Source organism: Centrocercus urophasianus, unplaced genomic scaffold, assembly GCF_019232065.1.
Source record: "Centrocercus urophasianus isolate 14NV4802_14NV808 unplaced genomic scaffold, USGS_Curo_1.0 seq_26, whole genome shotgun sequence".
In the NCBI taxonomy this organism is placed as follows: Eukaryota; Metazoa; Chordata; class Aves; order Galliformes; family Phasianidae; genus Centrocercus; species Centrocercus urophasianus.
The window spans coordinates 6,259,326-6,279,376 of NW_024884822.1; the positions used below are offsets into that span (position 1 = coordinate 6,259,326).

The 20,051-nt window shown below is 54.9% G+C and overlaps 1 protein-coding gene across 1 annotated transcript in view; it reads right to left on the minus strand.

Moving 5' to 3' along the window:
- Window positions 1-393: 393 nt before the first annotated feature.
- The window catches only part of PPARGC1B (PPARG coactivator 1 beta), a 39,662-nt gene continuing 20,004 nt past the window's right edge, over window positions 394-20,051 (minus strand). Inside the window, exons 2-12 of the mRNA XM_042826168.1 lie at window positions 15,178-15,351; window positions 13,971-14,183; window positions 12,184-12,294; window positions 10,549-11,662; window positions 10,070-10,106; window positions 9,617-9,681; window positions 8,454-9,225; window positions 7,650-7,725; window positions 6,821-6,942; window positions 6,526-6,680; window positions 394-4,993 (exon numbers count right to left, since the gene is read on the minus strand). Coding sequence (XP_042682102.1) covers window positions 4,890-4,993; window positions 6,526-6,680; window positions 6,821-6,942; window positions 7,650-7,725; window positions 8,454-9,225; window positions 9,617-9,681; window positions 10,070-10,106; window positions 10,549-11,662; window positions 12,184-12,294; window positions 13,971-14,183; window positions 15,178-15,351 — 2,943 coding nt within the window. The 3' untranslated portion in view covers window positions 394-4,889. The remainder of the gene's footprint in view (window positions 4,994-6,525; window positions 6,681-6,820; window positions 6,943-7,649; window positions 7,726-8,453; window positions 9,226-9,616; window positions 9,682-10,069; window positions 10,107-10,548; window positions 11,663-12,183; window positions 12,295-13,970; window positions 14,184-15,177; window positions 15,352-20,051) is intronic.

A 20,051-nucleotide genomic window follows, 5' to 3' on the forward strand; every position in this document is an offset into this window, starting at 1 on the left:
ATAGACAGCATCCACAGCTGGTGTACAGAGAGAGCAAAGTTTGGCAGGGCAAAGAACAGCAAGATGGGCGAGACAGGCAGCAGCTGCTGGCAGAGGTCAGTGACACTGGGAGAGTAAGGCAGAGGTCCCTGAGCTGACAAGAGGCAAAAAAAACACCAAAGCCTTCCCCAGTCTTCCCTCTGAAGACACACGTCAGATCTGGCCAAGTCAAGATGGAGAAATCCCAAGTGGGCAAATGTGGGCTCCAGAGCCCCGACCGGGACCTTACAGTGCCAGCGCTGAGTTCCCCTGCTGGGCTGGGAGCTCAGAGCACAGCCAGCCCTGCTCAAGGTCAGGTGTTCAGAAGATGCTGAAGATGCTGCCCTCGTTGATTCCAGCCAGCCAAGGTCAGCATCAGAGGCTGTCCCCGTGCACAACAGCCAGTCACTGGCCCCTCTCCCTCCCACAGGGCAAGCTGTGCCTGCTGTCTGGTTTTGCCTGACTGATAGAGCAGGCACTGAAGCTACAAATGCATTCCCAGGTGTGTGAGAAGAAGTTGGTTTACCAGAAAGCTATGCCAAAACAGAAAACCGTTGTGCTGGTTTTGTTGTAATTTTTTGTTTCTGTTGTTTTTTTCTCAAATGGATGAGTGTAACTGTTGGAGTTTGTACACAACCCCACGTCCCCACAGCCAGGCCAGTGCACACCAGCCTACTGCCACATCCTGCTGCACGGAACACCTGCTTGGTACCCTGACAGCAGCACAGACTCACTGCTCGTGATCGGTTTGTTTCCCAGTTTGTAGTATATATGTTATCGTTTATTTATAGGCAGATCACTTCACTATTTACAGTACATGAGCGTAGAGATTCTACAGTCTTTGTGATGTAAACAAGTAACTCCGCGGCAGGGGAGTCTGGAAAAAGAAGCCAGTTCTGAAGTATTTACACAATTTAAAATAGAACTTTTATACCCACTGGATAGATATAGATAATACATCGAGCGATTTGGTTAAATTATCTATGAAACTATAGAATCTGACAATGTAAAAATACAAGAAAACGTTCTCTCGTTTTAGAAGGTAGACAGTTAAATCACACTAGAAATAAATCTCTGTTTAAAAATAATAACAATAATAATAATAAAGGAAAGGCATAGGAATCCATGCCATCTTTTAAGGTTAAAGTATATTACATAAATAAGGACACAACGGAACGGAACTGGGAGGGGGGGAACAAAAAAGTGAAATATAAAAAACCGCTACCAATTAAAAAAAATCAGACTAAAAACTTGATTCTTAATCACAGAGGGATCAACTCTGCCACTCCGACTTACTCTGCAAGCAGAAAATCACAGAGTTAAGCAGTACTTACTCAGCACGAGGAAGGGGGCAGAACTGGCCCCTAATAATTATCAGCAGTGTCCTTTTAGTTAATTAAAAAAAAAAAAATTAGCTTTTATTATAAATAACAAAGCAGATGTGCCCCTTTTTAGGTGAAATTCTTACACCTTTCTTGAGAAATGCATCGCTTTCACCTTCCTCTCTCTCACATGCATTCGGCCCCCGGCCACGCGGTGTTGGCGGTGCCGCGCTGCGACGGCTCCGGGGATGAGGAATGGAGCCCGAAGGCTGAGTTTGGTTCATATTGCTTGAGATTGCTGGGACAGATGGAGATAGAACAGAAGGGGCTTCAGGGCTCAGCTACGAACAACGATGGAGTTCGTCATTCAGCACAATGCCAAAAAGAAAGAATACGATTCAAAACGATCCAAACGCTGGTCTGTAATGCAGCTCCACATGGACCAGCGCTGAAGTCAGACACTCGGCCTGCAACGCAGCGCCTGAGCTGCTGCTCCTGTGGGGAAGGCGCGCAACCCAGCGAGCTGTGCTGACAAGGAGTCGGGGTGAACCTCATCTTTGGGGCAGCATCAAACCTAACACCTGGGATTGTCCTCTGCATTCAGCCCAGACTCAGAAACATCGGCTCCTCTCCTATGGAGCCCCAGGAACCTGCTGGATTCCAGCCAGGAAACCTGGTATCCCATCCTGAACAGCAAGATTTTACGGGGCAGATCTGTGCAAAAAAAGCGAAACGGCATTTCATCATCAAACTCTTCACGTTTAGTATCTCCCCACAGTACTCACAGGCAGCTATCAGGGGACATTCTAGAGCTATATACTTCTTAGAAAAATAAATCTCCTCCTTACTTATTGCCTACCTTAAAATACCCTTTGCTCCCAGATTCTCTGGGCTGTGCCCCAGCGGTGAGGGGCGCGAGAGCCCTTCCCTGCACCCAGAGCAGCCTCAGTCCCTGAATGGAGCGAGCTCTCCTTGGCCCCTCCTCACCCCTGGGCGCTGTGAGCAAACAAAACCTTTCCGTTAAAAAAATAAAACTCCAGTGGAAACTTATTTTTCACCACTACCCCTGCTTGAGAGATTCTAAACCCAGCCGGCAGGCAGCCACACCTGTGCTTCTCAGGCTGAAACGCTCTGCGCTCACCAAATCCTAACCTGGGGGGAGGCATGGGGGCTGGCGAGGAGGGTGCCTGAGCACCTGTGTGCGTATTGCATCAGTGCAGGAGACGATTCTCAAGGGGAGAGGGACAATGAGCCGTCCAAATTCAAGGGAGGGGGAAAAAGAACCGAAAACCCCCAAACCTCAACAAAAAATCCACTTATAGGCTTCAGGCAACACAAAGACCACTTATTGCATCTCTTCCTATCCTACGACTGCAGTACTGATTGGCTCTGTGCGTTACAAAGTTCCCATTTGCAGGGAGCACCGTGCCTCTGTGCAGAAGTGCTGCGATGGCACGGGAAGCCGCAGGAAAGCAACATCAAATTTTGGATGTTTTTGGGGGCTCACAGAAACCAAGGCTGGCAATGCACCTGGAGGCTGCCCCAGTGGGGTCCTCGAGGACCCAGCAGCCCCACCGTGCTTACCCTTCCCCTCTGCCAGGCTTGATGCATCCTCCAGCTGAGAGCAGCCCAGGGCTTGCTCCCATGGCTGAGCAAGGAGGAGATGGAAGAATTCCACTTGGCCTTTTTTTTTGTTTTTCTCTTTTTTTTGGATTGATCGTTTTCTGAAAAACATCAGCACAGCACAGGACAGTACTACCCACCCTAAATGTGTCGCTATATACATTCTACATAAGCTCTATAGCAATCACATGTAAACATCATTGTTGTGAGGAAATACTAGGACAGAAAAAGGCAAAGCTACAATGAGGCAATTGCCAATAGCAGATGCTCAGTCTCGGCCAGGGTTACTCGTGTATGCTGGGTTGGGGATAGGATGGGGACAGCCTGTGGCAGGAGAGACCTCTGCCCTTGCTCTGGGCTTAGAGCCAAGTGGCACAAGGACACGGCCGGCTCTGGTGGCAGGTGTGGGAACCAGTGGAGCTGTGTCACTGCCTTACTGGTGCTGTCGCATGGCTGCTGGCAGCCTTTCTGTCAGGGACAGGCCTGGGTTGGAGCCGCAGGCTGTGTCAGCAAGGCAGTGCTCCTGGAACCGAACCTCCTGCAGTTTTGGGGGCTTTGGTAATACTGCCTGCAAGATGAAATGGCATCCACACTGAGGAAATGAGAATAAAAACCCTAAGTCGCGTACCAGGGAGACCCCAGAAGACTCTAATCTATCTATTGGCAGAGTTAAGGCTATATATTCTATCTACAAAGAATGGCTAAATCCCTAATGATCTCTGTGTCCAGAAAGCAAATGAGGGTGATGGAGATGGCTTGAGGAGCCAGGGAGATTTCCTTTCCCCCTGGCCTGCTCTCGGTTGGGATCCCTCCAACCAAGGCTGGGGTCTCTCCCGCTCCCACCTTTCCCAGAGGTGGGGAACAAGTTTGCAAGCAAATTTCATGGGGACGCTGCTTGAGCATGCCTTATATCCAGTGGTGCCGGGCGGCCCTGGCCCCTGGCAAAAGGCAGGGGTTGGAGCACGCAGCGGCAGGCCAGCCAGGAGCCACAGACTCAGCAAAGCTGCCACGCTTCCTTCACGCTGCTGGGCACGGAGGCAGCAGCACGGAGCGCGCCGGCGGTGGGCACGGATCCGGCTCACCAACCGGGTGCTGGGTGGGTGTATGGCTTATCGGGCACCGGCTGCAGAATGGGCAGCGTGTCGGAGGGCAAAGACATGGAGCTGCCGTGCCCTGCACACGGCAGGCTGGAGCGGGGATGCCCGGAGGTGGTCGTGCCACTCCTTCACCAGCCTTCCCTTCATGCCCACACCGTGGCCCCTCTCGGCAGCTGGGGGCCGGGGCTCGGCCCCAACGAGGAGAATGGCTTTGACGGCAAAGTGGTGACCCGGCGGGGAGGCGGGCGGCCTCGTGGCAGAGGGCGAACGCTGGCTCTGGGGCTCTGCTCTGACCCCCATTTGCTCAGTGGCAAGTGCCTCATTACAGTGCATAGTTAAAAATCAAGGAAGCGGTACAATAAATCTGAATTACAGTACATTTGAGCCATAAATACATCTTTAAGTATATACTTCTTTTTTCTTCTTCTATTAAAAATTAGTTTATAATCCTGATTCTATTCACAATTAACAATTTCATCATCACACACTACGGACAAAAAATGTTATGGTGAACACAGCTGCAACTCCACGGCGAGAGCCGGGGGAGAGGGGCCGGGGGCTCCTAGGCTCACCCAAAAACAACCAGTCAGAAGCGGGGCGACTATTGTGTGGCAGTGAGACATCAACACCATGGGGACTCACAGACAGAAGCAGCTTTGTTCAATGTAAACATCAATTGAAAGGGACAGCAGTCTCTCTCTCGCGCGTGCGTGCTCTCGCTCTCTCGCTCTCTCTCGCTTGTCATAGACTGAATAATTTCTTTGAAAACGTAAACATATTGGAAGTGCCTTGACTGAGGTATTGAGGTATTCCTCCAAGGTTAAGGCTGTTACCGATGCAGGCTTAGCTGGGCCTCCTGCAGCAAGCTGTCAAAATCCATGGTCTCATACTTGCTCTTCACCGGCGCCGGGGAGGACTCCTCCACGCTGCCATCTGGGAAGAGCAGGACACAGCACATGGGTCAGGGATGGCTGGACGCCCAGGCACCACGCTCCCTGTGCCATCACACTGCTGAGCCCTGGCCGTGCTGGCAGGCACCAAGCACCTGAGCTGGTGTTTCCCCTGATGGGTGCCTGCAAACGTGCCGCTGTTATCCCATATCCCAGAATGAGAGAAAGTGGGAAAATGGGCTGTTTGTCCCCATTGAAAAGGAGCAAACTGGTGTTTGGTGGAGAGGCTCTCGCAGGTCAGGTTAGATGTCAGAAATTCACAAAAACTGCCAGATCCAGACGGGTTCTGAGTCCCCAAAGTGTGGCAGTTCCCACGTGAGCAACCAGGTCACGGCAAGCGTGGGCGTCTGCCTGTGGAGCTCCCCTTCTCTTGCATCAGAAGCTGAACAAAGAGTGCCATGACAAAGCCTGCCACATCTAGCAAATGCCAGAAATAAGGCAGCCTCATTTAGCAGCAGCTTAACCCCTTCGTGTGCACATTTTTTGCAAGAGCTGGGAGCCATGCTGGGGTCCCTGTAGCTCTGCTCCCCGCAGCATAGCACAGCCAGTGCTTTCATCATGTGTTGCATGCTGGTTCTTACCTCCTCAGAGCCCAGAATGAAGGATCTTGGGGTTTATTACATGAATAATGAGCGTTTGCACCCACAACCAAAATTGGAGTACTGCTCTGAGCAAATGAAGTATTACAAGGTGCTAAGGGATCAGGCAGTACTTGTGTCAGACTGGGCACCTAGGGGGAAATCAAAATGTATGGCTTTATTTTCTGGGCATGGAGCAGGACTGCCTTATTTTGTGCATGAAGTGAGATAGAACCACTTCACTTACTGCAGAGGGTGCAGAAATTAACCTGTACTGTTCATGAAACACTCGAGAGTCAAAGTAACAAGAGCCAAGCAAGGCTGGATCAGGTTTCTCTTTCAGAATCAGCACAGTTTCGCTCCTGTCCATTAGCAAAGGCTGAGGAGTGAGGCTCAGTGAGCCTGACTGAATCCAGGCAGGGGCCTATGGAGAGCAGAGTGTGTGCTTGCAGAAATCCACACAGCACCAATACAGTTAACGCAACCACAGTGCATTTCCTTATCATTTTGGATGAAAAGTACATACGCAATGCTGGGGATATTGTCCTGTCAAGCAGCAAATAATTCAGATCACATTTTGGAGCTGTTGTTGACTGCTTTCTCTAATGACAGGGAAGGGAGATCTCTGCTGGAAAGTGTCAAGCAGAAACACAGATGGGAAAGGATGATCTGTGCATTGGCTGAGATCCTGTGGCCCTGGACTGGAACGCTGTGCTTTGTGGCCCGCACACTCTGGGGTCCTCCCACAAGCTGCTATCCTCCTGCCCTTGGCACCCAAAGCCATCCAACTGAGCTAAGAACAGCTGTGTGAGCTGTGCCAGAGCAGGTGGGCTTTTGCTGCAGGCTGGAAAAGCTTTAGGATTCTTGCATGACAAAGATGCAGTGCTGTTACCGCAACACGCTGATAAACAGGATGCTTCTGAGGAAGCCTTCTTACCTAAGTCAGTGTATCTGGTCCAGAAGAAGTTCCCAAGGCTACCAGAGCTGAGCTGGAAGGAAGGCTCGTTCCTCTTCCTTAGCGAGGTGCCGTTCTTCAGAGATAAGGCGGCGTGCTCTGAATACCGGTAGGTGATGAAGCCGTATTTATCCCCTCTGAACAACCAGAGAAAGAAGTGGAGTTGTGTCAGGCTCCAGAGCCATGCAAATGTGACTCTGCTCTGTGCCATGTGCCCACGGACCGGGCTGGGATGGGCACGGTGCAGACCCCCATGCACAGGAACCTCGCCACCCACCTGTTAGTCCTGGACAGGACTTGGCACTCCACGATCTCACCGAACACCTCGAAGCGTTTCTTCAGTTCGCTGGAGCTCATGTTGCTGGAGAGGTTCCTGATGTACACCACCCGGCCTTCCCCCTGCCAGCACCAAGCCACAGGTCTCAGGCTTCCAACCCACACCTCCACTGCTGCCGACGGATACTGGAAACACGGAGTGCCAGGAGCCCCCACCCTGACCATGCAGTGCTGCTGGCTCCCAGCCCACCAGCTAACGCCCCTTACTCTCATTAAGTGCCTCCTGCACCCCCCCTGGCGTTTGCAGCTCATCGTTGTAAAGTCATCAGGGAATATTCCTGAAACAACTGGGGGAAAAATTCAACTATGCTGCAGTAAAATGATGCCAGATGGGCAGGTGTGAACATATGCATATATGCATGGCAGTAGAGAGGAACAGCAGCTATGTCCCTGCACATCCCATTCCTGCCACACACTCGTGCACCCGAGCTGCCTCTGCAGCAGTGGTGGTGGTAGGGCAGCTCCAAGGATTCCCCAGTTCACCACCCCAGCTGCCAGCTCCACAATGGAGCGCTGACGTGGGATGCTCTGGGTATTTCTGTGCCAAGGACTCTGCATATTGCCAATTGCCAATTGCTCCTACTTTACTTTAGATTTTCTCTCTTCCCCCACCATGTCCTTGTTTAACACTGGCCTTGCACCAAATGATGCTGAAGCCAGAACTAATGGGCTCCAGTGCTGCTTTTCCAGTATAGATCACTGAGGGCTGTGGGTTTCTTTGTCCCAGTGCACATTTGGGTGCCCATGGCTGCAGCTCCCTGCTCACTTACGATGGCCTTTTCCTGTTTCTTCTCAAGCTGGCCCCGGCTCCTGCTGCCACCCTGACACCGCTCATTGTTCTTACACCTGCAGGGCACAAGAGTCAAGGTCAGCCCAAAAATGGGACAGCCCAAAACTGGGGGAAAGCTTCAGCTGTCAGAAAGGAGCTTAGGCGCTGGGAACTATTAGCAGCAGAGGAGAGATTGGGTCATGCAGAGCATTCCGCTGTGCTCCAACACTGGGAAGACCTTTCCTTGATGCCAGAAGAGGGCTCTAATTATAATATATAATATAATTATGTAATTATATTATATTATAATGATATAATATAATATCCCTTCACAGGAATGGCTCCGGCCTCTGCCTGTTGCTCCCAGCACAGTGGAAATCCACATTACTTCCCCAGGTGCCGCTCTCTGGCTATGGCTGATATTTTCAGCAGCTGCTGTTGTAGTACCAATTATATCAATAGATTTTAATTAATTAGCATTTTTATGACTCAGGCTAGCAGACCAGAGAGAGCCAGTGCTGTCATACAGTGCCTTTGGATAGTGCTGGGAGCACAGCCTTGTGCACCAAGCACAGCAGGAATGATATCAGGGCTGGTGCTGGGAGCAGGAAGCCCTGAGATTCACACAAGGACCTCCTGCAGCAGGAAGGGAGGAGACAGCCACTGCACTGGGTCAGGCCAACAGCCAGTCTGGCCCAGGACTGTCCCAAGCCACGGACAAAGGAAGCTTCTACAACAGCACGTGACCCAGGCTACTGCCTGCAGCTGCTGAGGGCTGTCAGCCCTTTCCACTGCCCAGCTGTACCTGAAAGTGCATCTGCTTGTGGGGGATCGGGACCGGCAGCACGAAGACCCCGAGCTGGACCTGCTCCGGGAGCAATAATGCAAACTGGTCCTGGAGAGGGGATTTCTCCGCAGGCACAGCTTGGTGTCCAATGGGCTGCCACAGTGCTCCTCCTCCTCCTCTTCCTCTTCCTCCTCCTCCTCCTCCTCTACCAGGGAGCCACTTTCACTGCAGCTGTCGTCAAAAACAGTGTCATACTCAGGGGTCTTGCAGAAAGCCATGTCCTCATCGTCAACAGGACTGTCCGGGACACCAAAGTGCTTCGTTAAACTGGCTCTGATGTCCTGATCTCTCAGCTGCTTGATGCCATCCTTCCACACCATCTCGCCACCTGCCTCCTTGCTGCCAAGGTCCAGCCCCTGGTAGTGTGTGTCTGGGACCCTCCTCTTGTGTTCCATCTCAATCTGGCCTGAGGGCTCCCAGGACTTGAGCACCTTCCTTTGCAGGGTGCCCTCAGGCTTCAGCACCTGGCAGTAGTCATGGTCCCCAAAGGAGCGTGAAAAGGGCCGCTTGAGCACTCCTGACTGCTCAGCAGCTCGGCTTAGGTGGGCCAAGAGCTCTGTCCTCTCAGGGTGCTTCTTCGTAGTTTTCTGAAAGGTGGCCGTGTCCCCTGTGCTGCCAGTTCTGGAGCTGGGGACTGTGCTGTCCTCCTTGCCTGTCTCCGGGGGCATGTCTGGCTTGTACAGATCCTCCTCAGCAGGCTTGTACGGTGGAGTAGTGGGTGGCGTGAGACCTGAACCCGTGACAAACAAACCACAGGAGTCAGCAGGAGTCAGCTCTGCCCCAACTGACACACTCCATTCGACCTCAAAGGATGAGCAGCATTGACATCTATCCACTCACCGGCACTTTGGGATAAAAGGATGCTGGATCCCCAGCAGGACCACCACACTCCCCCTTGGCCCAAGCAGCAGACCCCTAAACAGCCCCCACATCCAAACACCTACTGCATTGCCTGTTCTTCAGAAAGATGGAGCCTAGAAGCTGCTCACAGTGTTATGAATCCCCGTGGCTGATCATGATGGAGGCTCCCACAGCACAAGATGAATGCACCAGCAGCTCTAGGCTGAACTCAGGCTGTTCTCCAACCCAAGGAGAAGCGAGACATTAAAAGCCCATCCTACCTGCTGTACCACACAGCTCCATGGTCAGCATTGACACCGAGTTTCTCTTCCCAAAAGTAGAGTCACTGGAGAACAGCAGAAAAGAAGGAAAAGAATGTGTGTAAGTGAATACAGTCAGGAAATATAAAAAAGGAGGCTGAGAAGATGCTGCCTACAAATGTACTATCCCACCACTCCTAGTGCCTGGCGGTGCCTGGGACAAGCAGCGTGCCCTCTTTGCCACCGCTGGGAATGAGCTGCAGCCAGACCTTGGGACACATCCCCCACGCACCTGTCCTCACCCAAGGGCCTGAAGCCCCCCAGCCCCTTGCACCCAGGCGATGTGCATGGCTCCCACACCCCCGCCCCGCTGCACATCCCTCTGCTTTTTGGCATGCCCAGCCGGACACAATGAGACGGCTTTCCAGCCCCAGCGCGGTTAGTTCTGTCGACACAGATCCTGTGTGCACTTACGTTTGCGCCAAGGACAGCGTGAGACACCGGGGTGTTTCTGAAAGGCAGGAGAAGCAGGGTTACCGGCGGAGCTGCGCTCCCTCCAGCGCCCGTGGGCAGGCAGCGGCGCGGGGCAGCGGGAGCCGGGGCTGGGGCCACTGCCAGTGAGGTGATAGCATCCACACAAGGGACGGTGTGGCCTGGCCTGGGCCGGCAGGTTGGAGCCGCTCATGCACACAAAGCACTTGCCACAGACAGGCTGTGCCGGCTGTGCTTTTGGGGCACTGGCACAGCTGAACCCCAGAGGGGTCCAGCCCAGTGTCTGCTGGGCTGCTGCTGCGGCACCCGCTGCCTCTTCCTGCCATTACGATGGGGAAACTGAGGCAGGAGGCAAGGTGGGAGCGGATTGAAACAGCACCCCGACACCAGAACAGTCCCCAGCTCCCCACGTGTGGGACCCCGCGGCCAGCTAGCACCTGAGGGTCACCCCCACCCCTCACCTGCACGCTGCTGGGGGGCACAGCGCTGGCTCTCACAGCTCTCACCATCCCCCGGGGATGCCGGGATGAGGGGCTGGGGCTCTGCTGGCAGCACTGCGCTCCCGCCATCTCCCTCTTCTGTGCCGCCCACCTCCACTTCGGCCGCAGGCTCTTCAGCAGGGAAGGCCTCCAGTGGCGGGCACGGCACGGGCTCCCCACTGGCTGCGGCCTCCTGGGGCACAGAGGAGTCGGGGGGCGACTCGTCGAGGAAGGACAGCCAGTGGCCCAGCTCAGGGTTGAGTCTCTTGGACCGTCGGACGGCATAAACAGAGCTCTCGGGCCTGCGGGCCGCCTTCCCTGCAGCTGTGCCTGGGGTGCTTGCACGCCTCCCGGCCTCCTCCTCCACACTGCCAGGCTCCCCCGTTGCCTCCATCTCAGTCCCAGGGCTGTGCCGTGGCTCTGCTTTCTCTGGCACCGCTTTGGCTCTGGATTTGCAGGCTCCACCGGCCTCCTCCCTGTCCTGGGCCTGCACTGCAGGGCAGCAGGTGGGGGGCAGTCGGGCCAGGGAGGCGTACACGGGCCTGCCCAGCCGGTAGGGCTTGCTGACATCGCACAGCAGGTCCCGCGCCAGCAGCTCCTTCAGGATGGAGAAGGAGGCTGCGGGCTTCTGGCAGGCCCCAGCCGCGTGCCAGGCGCAGCCCGGCCGGCTCTCTTGCAGGGCACAGTCTGCTTTGGCTCTCTTGAAGGGGCTGCTGCAGGGCTGGGGCCTGGCATCAATAGCGTCACGGGCGGGCAGCTTCCTGGGCGGCAGGCAGTAGGTGTGCATGTAGCGGATGAGCTCCACCACCGAGTGCAGCCCCCCTTCGCAGGAGAACCGTCCGTCGGAGCTGTCCTCCGCCGAGGAAGGAGAGGGCACCGCATCGCTGGAGCTGAGTGAGTCCTCACTGCAGTCGCTGTCGTCCTCATGCTGGGCGCAGTCACCCACGGGTGGGTAGTGGTGGCCGCTGTGGCACTGCTCGGGTGCGCGGGGGGCTTTGGTCTGGGCGCAGGGGGTGGTGGAGGTGAGGTGCCGGTGCAGCTCGGTGCAGCTGCGGCTCTGCGGAGCGCCTGCCTGCCTGTCCCGGGGAGCATCCACCTTGGGAGAGGAGAGAGCCAGCCGTCAGCTCCGCGCCCGCAGGTGGACGTGGGCCCGGCATCGAGAGCGGGGGAAGAGACACATGGCATGGTGGAGACAATCAGGATGACGGAGCTCCTCCTTCCCAAGAGAGTTTTACAGCTGCTCTTAGGCAGTCTAATTTGCCCATCCTAATTACCGTTACCCAAGTAGAAAAATGTCTGACGGCAGCTTCTGCTGGGGTCAGCAGGGGGCTGGGGACAGGTGCTGCAGTGCTCCCTGGGCCCAGTGGTGCCACGGTGGGTGCAGGCTGGTGGGAGGGGGCCAAGGGGCAGTTCCCATACAGCAGCTCTCAGTGACACTGGTAGAGGACTGGGCCAAATAAAACTAGGTTATCCCCCAAAGCAGAACAAACCCACACATTTTGCTGAGCCCCACAGAGACATACAGGAAAGCAGAGGGCACTCCACCACCCCGTGATGCTGTTTCCATCACCGTGGGGCTCAGGGCCCTTCTCTGTGCATGCACCACTGAGGAAATACCTTTGTGTAGGGTCGAGATGGCCGGGATTTGGGTGTCCCTGGGCGCCGGGCGCTCCCATCCCTCTGCACCTCACAGCTCGGAGGCGATGGAGAGAGGAGCAATTTCTTCAGCTGCAACGAGAAGTGTCGAGAGAGCGTGTCAGCATGGCATCTCCTCCAATGAGCACCACGCGCAGGGGGCTGCGGGCTGTGCCCAGTGCTGAGCTCCCAAAGCAGGGGAAAAAGGCAGGAGGGGTCTCACACCTCCCAGTGCCCACAGCCTCATGCCCAGAAGCAGCACAGGGCAGTGGGGATGTGGGGCAGGGGAATTTGCTTCCCAGAGCCATCCCCACTCCAACCACATGGGAGCTGTCGTAATATTCCATGCCACAATCCATCAGCTCTGTCCTTTGTGACAGAGTCCATATTTACATGGTGACTGATCTGGGCCAGTCTTGGGTACTCCCCAAGGCTCGTTCAGCTGTAACACCCAGAACGAGGCCCCCGCTCATTAGTGAGCTTGCAAAGCACCGTGTGGATGTAACCCCTGTGTTGGGCTGAGGTTCTTCCCCGGAGACTCCACTGCAAACCAAAGGGTGGTCAGAGTGGAGTTCTCCTGAGGTCACAGTGGAGTTCTCCTGACAGCCAGGTTAGCAAAACATTTCTGCTCAAAAACCTTTTTTTTTTGGTCAGGAAAAAAACCCACCACACGCAGCAGCAACAGCATTTTGTGCTGCACCTGGAGGCAACAGCGGCTCAGCACAGGGCGACCGCATAGCCTCTGCAGGACTGCATGGAGGCACAGATCTGAAGTGCCCTGGATCAGGCACTGGGATCTTTTGGATAATAGGAATGGGGGTGCCCAGGTCAGAGCATCAGCCAGGGCTGTGGGTGTGCAGCTCCTGTTGGTGGAAGCAGTCAGCACCTTCTCCCTCCCCCTGCAACGTATACATCCTATATATACACATACATACTGTGTGTGATATATACACCCACCTGCGCGCGGGACTGTGGGAGGTGGAAATGCGCGCTCTCACCACTGGATGTCACTCCTCCCCACCAGACAGTGGGGCTGGGGGGACCCCGGGCAGGGCTGGGGTCTGGGGGGGCCGTGAGCCCTGGGAGGAAGCAGGACAAGTGGCCCCATCCCCATGGACTTCCCGGGAATGGCAGAGATTTGCAGCAAATGCTGCAGCGGGCCGGGATAGGGAGCGGGGCCGAGCCTGGTAATGCAGGGACCAGAAGAGATATCCCGTTTCCAGGCTACAGGGACTGAGGCCACACAGCCCTGGGGGAGCTGTGGAGAAGGCATGGGGGGGTTACACCCACCCCTACAAGCTGAGGGCAGTACTCGCACTCAGGCTAAGTCCCCTCTGTCTCTCATTAGAGAGCAGCGGGAGCTTTGTCCTGGGGATACAGGGTGGGCCTTAGGGCCATGATGCTCTGGAAGGAGCCCCAGGCAGCCCACAGCCTCTCCTGGCATTAACAGGGGCTGTGGGTCTCACCATGCCACCCCCCACCTTGTGACACCCCCTGTGGGTGGCACCCACCCCGGCCCCTTAAATAGATACTGGAACACACACAGCAGCACCCAGCTTGTTCCCGTGAGGATGGCGATGGAGGTGACAGCAATGATGCAGAACATGTATACGTATACAATACAAGTATATGCTTTGGTATTGACGGTTAAAGAGAGTTTTAAGCCTAGAATGAAAAAATTCAGACCTTTGCTTCCTATCATACCCATGCAGCCGGCTTATCAGGGGCTCATCCAAATCCACCTTAAACAGTAGGAAGTGGGTTCTTACTAGAGACAGCTCATCAACCTCGGGGGCCGGGGGCGGCTCCCCCGTGACCAGGGCGGTGGGTTTGGGGGAGGGGGCAGGCGAGGTGTAGGCATGGTTGAGCGTGTCCCCCTCTTCCATAGATCGGAAGGCAGCCAGGCCCATGTCATCTCCCTGCATATCATCCAGTGTCTCGGTGAGGGCCGCCAGCAGCGCTTCATTCTCGCTGTCTATTATCTGAAAGGAGCAGGGAGAGGGATTCAGGCACCTTTTGGTCCTCCTCCGTAATATCCTTAACATAAACCATACTCGACAAGAAGCAAACATAAAATTAGATTGGGAACAAAGTCAGGCTCACGAGGAGGACTGCTGTCTGCACATAGCCTCCCTTGCTCCTCTCTTCTTGTTTGAAAACTAAATATCTTTTGTTCCATGCCCTAACCTTGCTCGCAGTTACTAGATCAGGCTCCAGGGAAAGGCAGCAGGATGCTCCATTTTTGGCTCTGTTTCTTTTCCTCCTGTTATTGGCACGAGACTGCAGCGCACACGAGTTCAGTGGGATACATTTCATCATACTCTGCTGTGCCTCACAGGCCTGCCTTTTGCATTTCTTTTCTGTTTATCTTTTCCCCAGGAAGTTCAGCGGAAAATATGCATCTCGTGATGAAGGTCCGTCAGCAGGACTGGACCACTTTCAAGCACAGCATCAGCACAGCACCAAAGCCAGAGGGCTGTTATTATGGCCAGGTTGGAAAATATTGGGACTTTTTTGTTGTTGTTCCTTTTCTTTAAGAACAAATTCTCCTCCTTCCCCAAAAGTAACCCTCTGTAGGCGACTCTGTAGGCTTGGAGGCCAAGCTGGCCTCCAAGTCAAGGGCCTGGGGATGTTCAGAAGGGCATGGCAGCCCTGAGAGGATGGGCACATCCAGGCCGCAGCATGGGAGGAGGGACAGTTTTGGGAAAGGCGGCTCTGGCACCTCCTCATTATCCTTACTCTGCCTGCTCCATTTACAGACAGCGAGCAAATTAATGAGAGCACTAATCAGCTGGGGAGGGGATATTAATAGCAGTCCCATCGCACCTTCCCTCTCTTCTCCACACACCCTGTGCTCCCCACGCCTCTGCCTTTGGGTCCCTGGTGCCTGGCTGTCACCCAGCACGCGCCACACAAATGGTTCTGCCTCCAGTTCATGGAGGGATGTGTCCCCGTGTCCCCATGTTCCATGGGTACCTGGAGGAGCTCAGAGTCATCGGTGCTGTACTGGCTGGACTCAGTCTCAGAGTGCTCTGCGCACCATTGCAGCTCGCCAAAGCAGCCGGCCGAGTCGAAGTCGCTGGCATCCAGCTGGGACAAATCGATCTCAGGGAAGTCGGAGTAGAGATGCTCCTCATCAGACACCTCATACTGGGGAGAGAAGAAAGCGGCAGTGAGCGTGCAGCTGCAGTGCAAGGGGTTTCATTGGGGTCCCCACACGCATCACCTCCTCTCAAGCACATTCCTCAGACTACAACAGTGGCATTTTGGGATAAAATGGAAACGCTGCGCATGTGTTGAGCCCAGGATAGGCAGAGCTTGGGGTATGGCAGCTGGCATGCAGCCTGTGGTGCCTTTTGTGTTGCACGGCGAGCACCCAGGCTTCATCCTGCTGCCCCAACAACAGAGAGAGGTGAGAACTGTGGGCGCAGACACATGCAACACACAGGGCAAGGCTCTGCAGGATGGCTTCGCACCACTTACCCTGTCCCCATTCCTGCTACATGGCAGCACACTGCTCCCTGGGGAGGCGCAGGCCCCAAGGCACTGCAATGAGGGCCCCTCAGGCTCCTTGCACAGGCAAGAAGGGAAAAACGGCACAGAGATCATCATCCATGTGCACGTGGGGCGACTGGAGCTCCAGGAACCGAGCTAAAAATATCCACTGATCACGGAACACAGCTGAGACCTGCCCTGATCCCACCTGGCTCCTCACTGCCCGCATGGAGCTGCACCCACCTGCCCCGCTGCCCCCATGCATCCCCAGCAAAACACGGGGCTCCAGCACAGGGTGAAAGGTCCGCGTGCATCGCCCCAGCATTGGCTGCCCGGAGGGAGTTTTCTGGTGATGAGGGAAGCAAGTTTGTTTACACAGCAAATGGATTTCGAAGCAGGCAAACATCTGAGCACGTGAGAGAGGCAGAAAAACAGGGTGGCCTCCACTTGTGCGGCGCTGACAGGCTCTGCTCCGCCACGCAGCAGGGGGACAGGGATCTCAAACTGAGCTGCAGGAAGGGCAAAGGCAGTACTTCTGACTTCCTCATCTCCTGCAACAACTCCAGCTCCCCCTTCTCCCTAAATCTTCCCATGGGAACACAGGCAAAGGGCTTATTTTTAGAAAAGCCATACACACACATATATACGTGTGTGTATGTTCAATTAAAAATAGCAAAGCAGACAAATTCTCCTGCTCCTTTTGATATGCCATCAGGGAAAAGTTCTTGGTGCTGATCACAAGGAGCAGCTGACACCAGTGCTTGGGACGTCTTTTGATCAACTCCACAGATGTGACACGTCCCCGTTGGCAACAGGGCTGGGTAAAAATAAACTCCTGCAATCCAATGCCATGGAGCTGCCCAAGCCAGGCACCCAGAGACAGGCATTTGGTGCCCTGTGCTGCAGTGACCCCAGCAGTATTCACGGTGGATGCTCCTGGACTCCCAGCTCCCATATGGGTGAGCAGTGGCCCAAAGCCCCGCATACCAGCAGGGCAGCCCTGTGCCAGGCCATGTGATTCCAGCAGGAGGGGTCTCGTCGGGTCAGGAGCACAAGTGGGGAGCATGAGCTGGTGCTGGTGAGGTACCAGTGTGGTACCAGTGCGTACTGGTGCAGGGTTGCTCTGGGCATGGGACCTCATCTGTTCCAGCTTTCCCTTTTCCCATCCTTTCCACTTCCTGCTGCCTTGGGAGAGGAGTGAACTTTTGTTCTAATTTTACTCGGGAGTTTGTAGGAAGATCAGCCATGGGTTCTTGGTGTGCAGCCAGCAAACACCCATGGAGACATGCTTGAAAATTTGGAGGCATCCTCCAGCCCGGACACCTGGCCTGTGCTCACTGCTGCATGGCTGCAGCCAAAGCTGCAGGGAGCTCTGCCATGTCCAACTCATCCTGCAGCAGGAACAACTCCAGGTCCCCATGCCACTGCCCTACACTGTCCAGGGACACAGAGCCAGAGTGTCAATAGTGGAAGCAGGACCTGCCTGGAAGATGTGCAGGGACCCACACAGTGGGGCTTTGTGCTCACTTTGCAGGTTTGTGCAGAGCTGCCCACTAGCCCTGTGCCGTGCTGTGGAGATACCTTGGCTCCAGGTACTCTCTACTCATTGTCTCTGGCGTCCCCATGTACCACATCTGAGCCAGGAGCAGCGACAGCACGAAGGACAGGCTGCCAGGGACATTCAGAGGTCACTGTGGTGACGGCTCTTTGATGGGGCCCTGCTCTGCCCAGGCCTTTTCCCAAGAAAGCACAGTGCAGCCTCTTTCAAAGCAAAGAACTCTCCCAGCCTGTTCTGTGCCTTCACCTAGAGCAATTGCCTGAGCAGAGGCAGCGGGGAGGCAGGGGACAGCCACCTCGTGTTTCCTCGTAGCTGGGGTCTGCCTGGAAGCTGGGGCAGCTGCTGGCCAGAGTCACCTCTGAGCAGACCCTGCTGAGCTCAGCCAGGCACTAATGCTGGCATGGGGACAGCAGGTGGGCCATGTCCCCAGGCAGGTGGTTTGCAGCTTTTTCTCCTGCTTTGGAGCAGCACTAACTTCAGTGCAGGTATTTGTGAGGTTTTATCTGCTAAGAAAGGAGCCCAGCTCTATTTCAAATATTGGATTAACAAGATGGGAAATGTTTTTTTTTCTCTTTCAATGTGAACTTGGGCTCCTCGGGCTGAACCAGCCAGCAGTATGTGTGGTCATGGCCGGCCTGAGGGCTCCTGGAGAGCAATGGGTTCTCCCATGCATGGCACCAGCAAGTCCATGACCACAGCTCAGAGACAGCACTGAGGCAGCACTGGCCCTTATCTTGCAGCCTCCTCCCTGCAGGCCCTTGAAGTGGTGGCCAAGTGCTCTGCAGCACAGCTCCGGGCGCAGCAGGCATGCCGTGCTTGTGCTCAGCGGTGCTGCACGAGCACAAGGCTCTGAAGTCTGCCGGCGCGGATGGGGCACGGCAGCCTCTCCATGGCTTAATCCCAGTTAAGCTGGAAGGGCAGATCTGCACCGCCACTTCCACACATGTCCCCAGGATGCTGTGCAATCGGCTTGTCACTCACATGCCACTTAGCTGCTCTCTGTGTCTAATGAACAAAAAAAAGGAAGGAAAGAGGGGGCTTCCCAGGGAGGGTGAAGGAAGAAGCCGGAGGCTGTGCTCTCACAGGGAGCGGGGCTGTGACTCACTGCCCCTCTATCCCCACCACTCAGTGCCTGCTCAAGGCATTAAGGGATAAACACACATCCACACACAAACGGGAGACAGAGCTCCAAATTAGCCCATGGCATCCCGGCTGCAAGGTGAGAAAATTCGGAGCCCCACGGGTAGCTGCCACCACAGCCCTGCTGCAGATGGGAATGCTTTGCCCTGAGCTCTGAAAAGGAAAGAAACACCTTGGGCAGGAGCTTGGAGAGAGCCGTAAACGCTTATCAGGGAAATCCGTAATTACAGACTGCTTGAAATGGGGATTATGGCCATGCGGGCAGCAGACACCGTGTGATTGTTCCAGGTGGGGCAAGGGAGCGAGGGGGCAGCGGCACTGGTGCCACCAGCACCATCCTGTTGCCCTGTGGGCACCGACCATACCCTGCGTGCCCCTGCAGCCGGCGCCTGCCCGTCCCAGAGCTGTCACCGCAGGGCTGTGTCGGCTCCCGCTCCGCTCCCTGATAAGAGCATGGCAAGGGGTGGCTGCCCTCGGTGCCAGGAGGGGGGCACGGGATGGTGGAGGAGAGAGCTATAAATAAGAGTAAATACAGCAAGGAGGCACCTGGCCAGCGCTGTGAAGGTCATCGGAGCGCGTGCCGCAGATAAGCAGCCCCCCTCCCCACTGGCATTTGACAAAATGTCACCGAAGGAGCAGCACAGTGTCAGGTTGTGTTGCTGCCTGCTCCCCCCTCTTATTTATAGGCCCCGCAGCTCTGGGGCCACTGCCACCCCTCCTGCAGAGCTGTGGGGCTGCAGCACTGGGGCCTGCCCTGCTGCAGTGCTGCGTTTGAGGTAGAGGGGCAGAGAGAGCTGCTAGCTGCCCAGCTCTACGCAGGCATGGGGTTAGGAGAATTTGACCTCTGCACTCTCTTTTGTTTTCAGTTGGTACTGATTTGTTTTAATGATTCAGCCCAGCCAGAAGGAAAAACAGCACTATCATTTAAACTCGGACAAAGCAAACATCAGGCTGGGCCTTCCTTCCTCAGAAATAGCCACTGTTTGCCTGTGCTGCTGCAGCATGGGGCAGCCCTGGCCACAGTGCCAGCCTTGCACAGCTCCCTGCACAGCTCCACGTAAGGTACACGCACAGTTCCCTGCTCCATACACAGCTCCATGCACAGCACCATGCACAGCTCCACACAGAGCAGTCTGCAAAGCTGCATGCACCACTGCATGCACAGCTCCGTGCAGACAAGCAGCACAGCCAAGCAGTGCAGGCAGCACACAGAGCTGCTTAAGGTCTGAGGCACAGCCATAGCCGAAAGCACAATGAAAGTGTTCTCATTCACTGACTTTTGTCTTACATTAGAAGGGTATAATTAAGATCAACCACAAGATGCGAGTAATAGGAAATATTAAACATTAACTACAAACAATAAACATGAACTTGCCAGGATATCTTTGATATGGCGTAAAGATGGAATAAATTGCATTAAACTATCCTTGAGTCACAGCGTGGACCCAGAATAAAGGAGCCTGAGATAGTGCGATAATGCCCTGAGTAAACAAAGGTGTACTGGAACATTTTAAACAAAGGTGTGCCGAGTTTAGGAAGAAGGGCAGCAGCATAGTGCCTACATCACAAGTTGTGGAGCTGCATTCTAATACTGCACCCACTGCTGTCTGTGTGGGCTCTGTGTTGCAGTTACATTGGGCACGGCCATGGTGGCTTG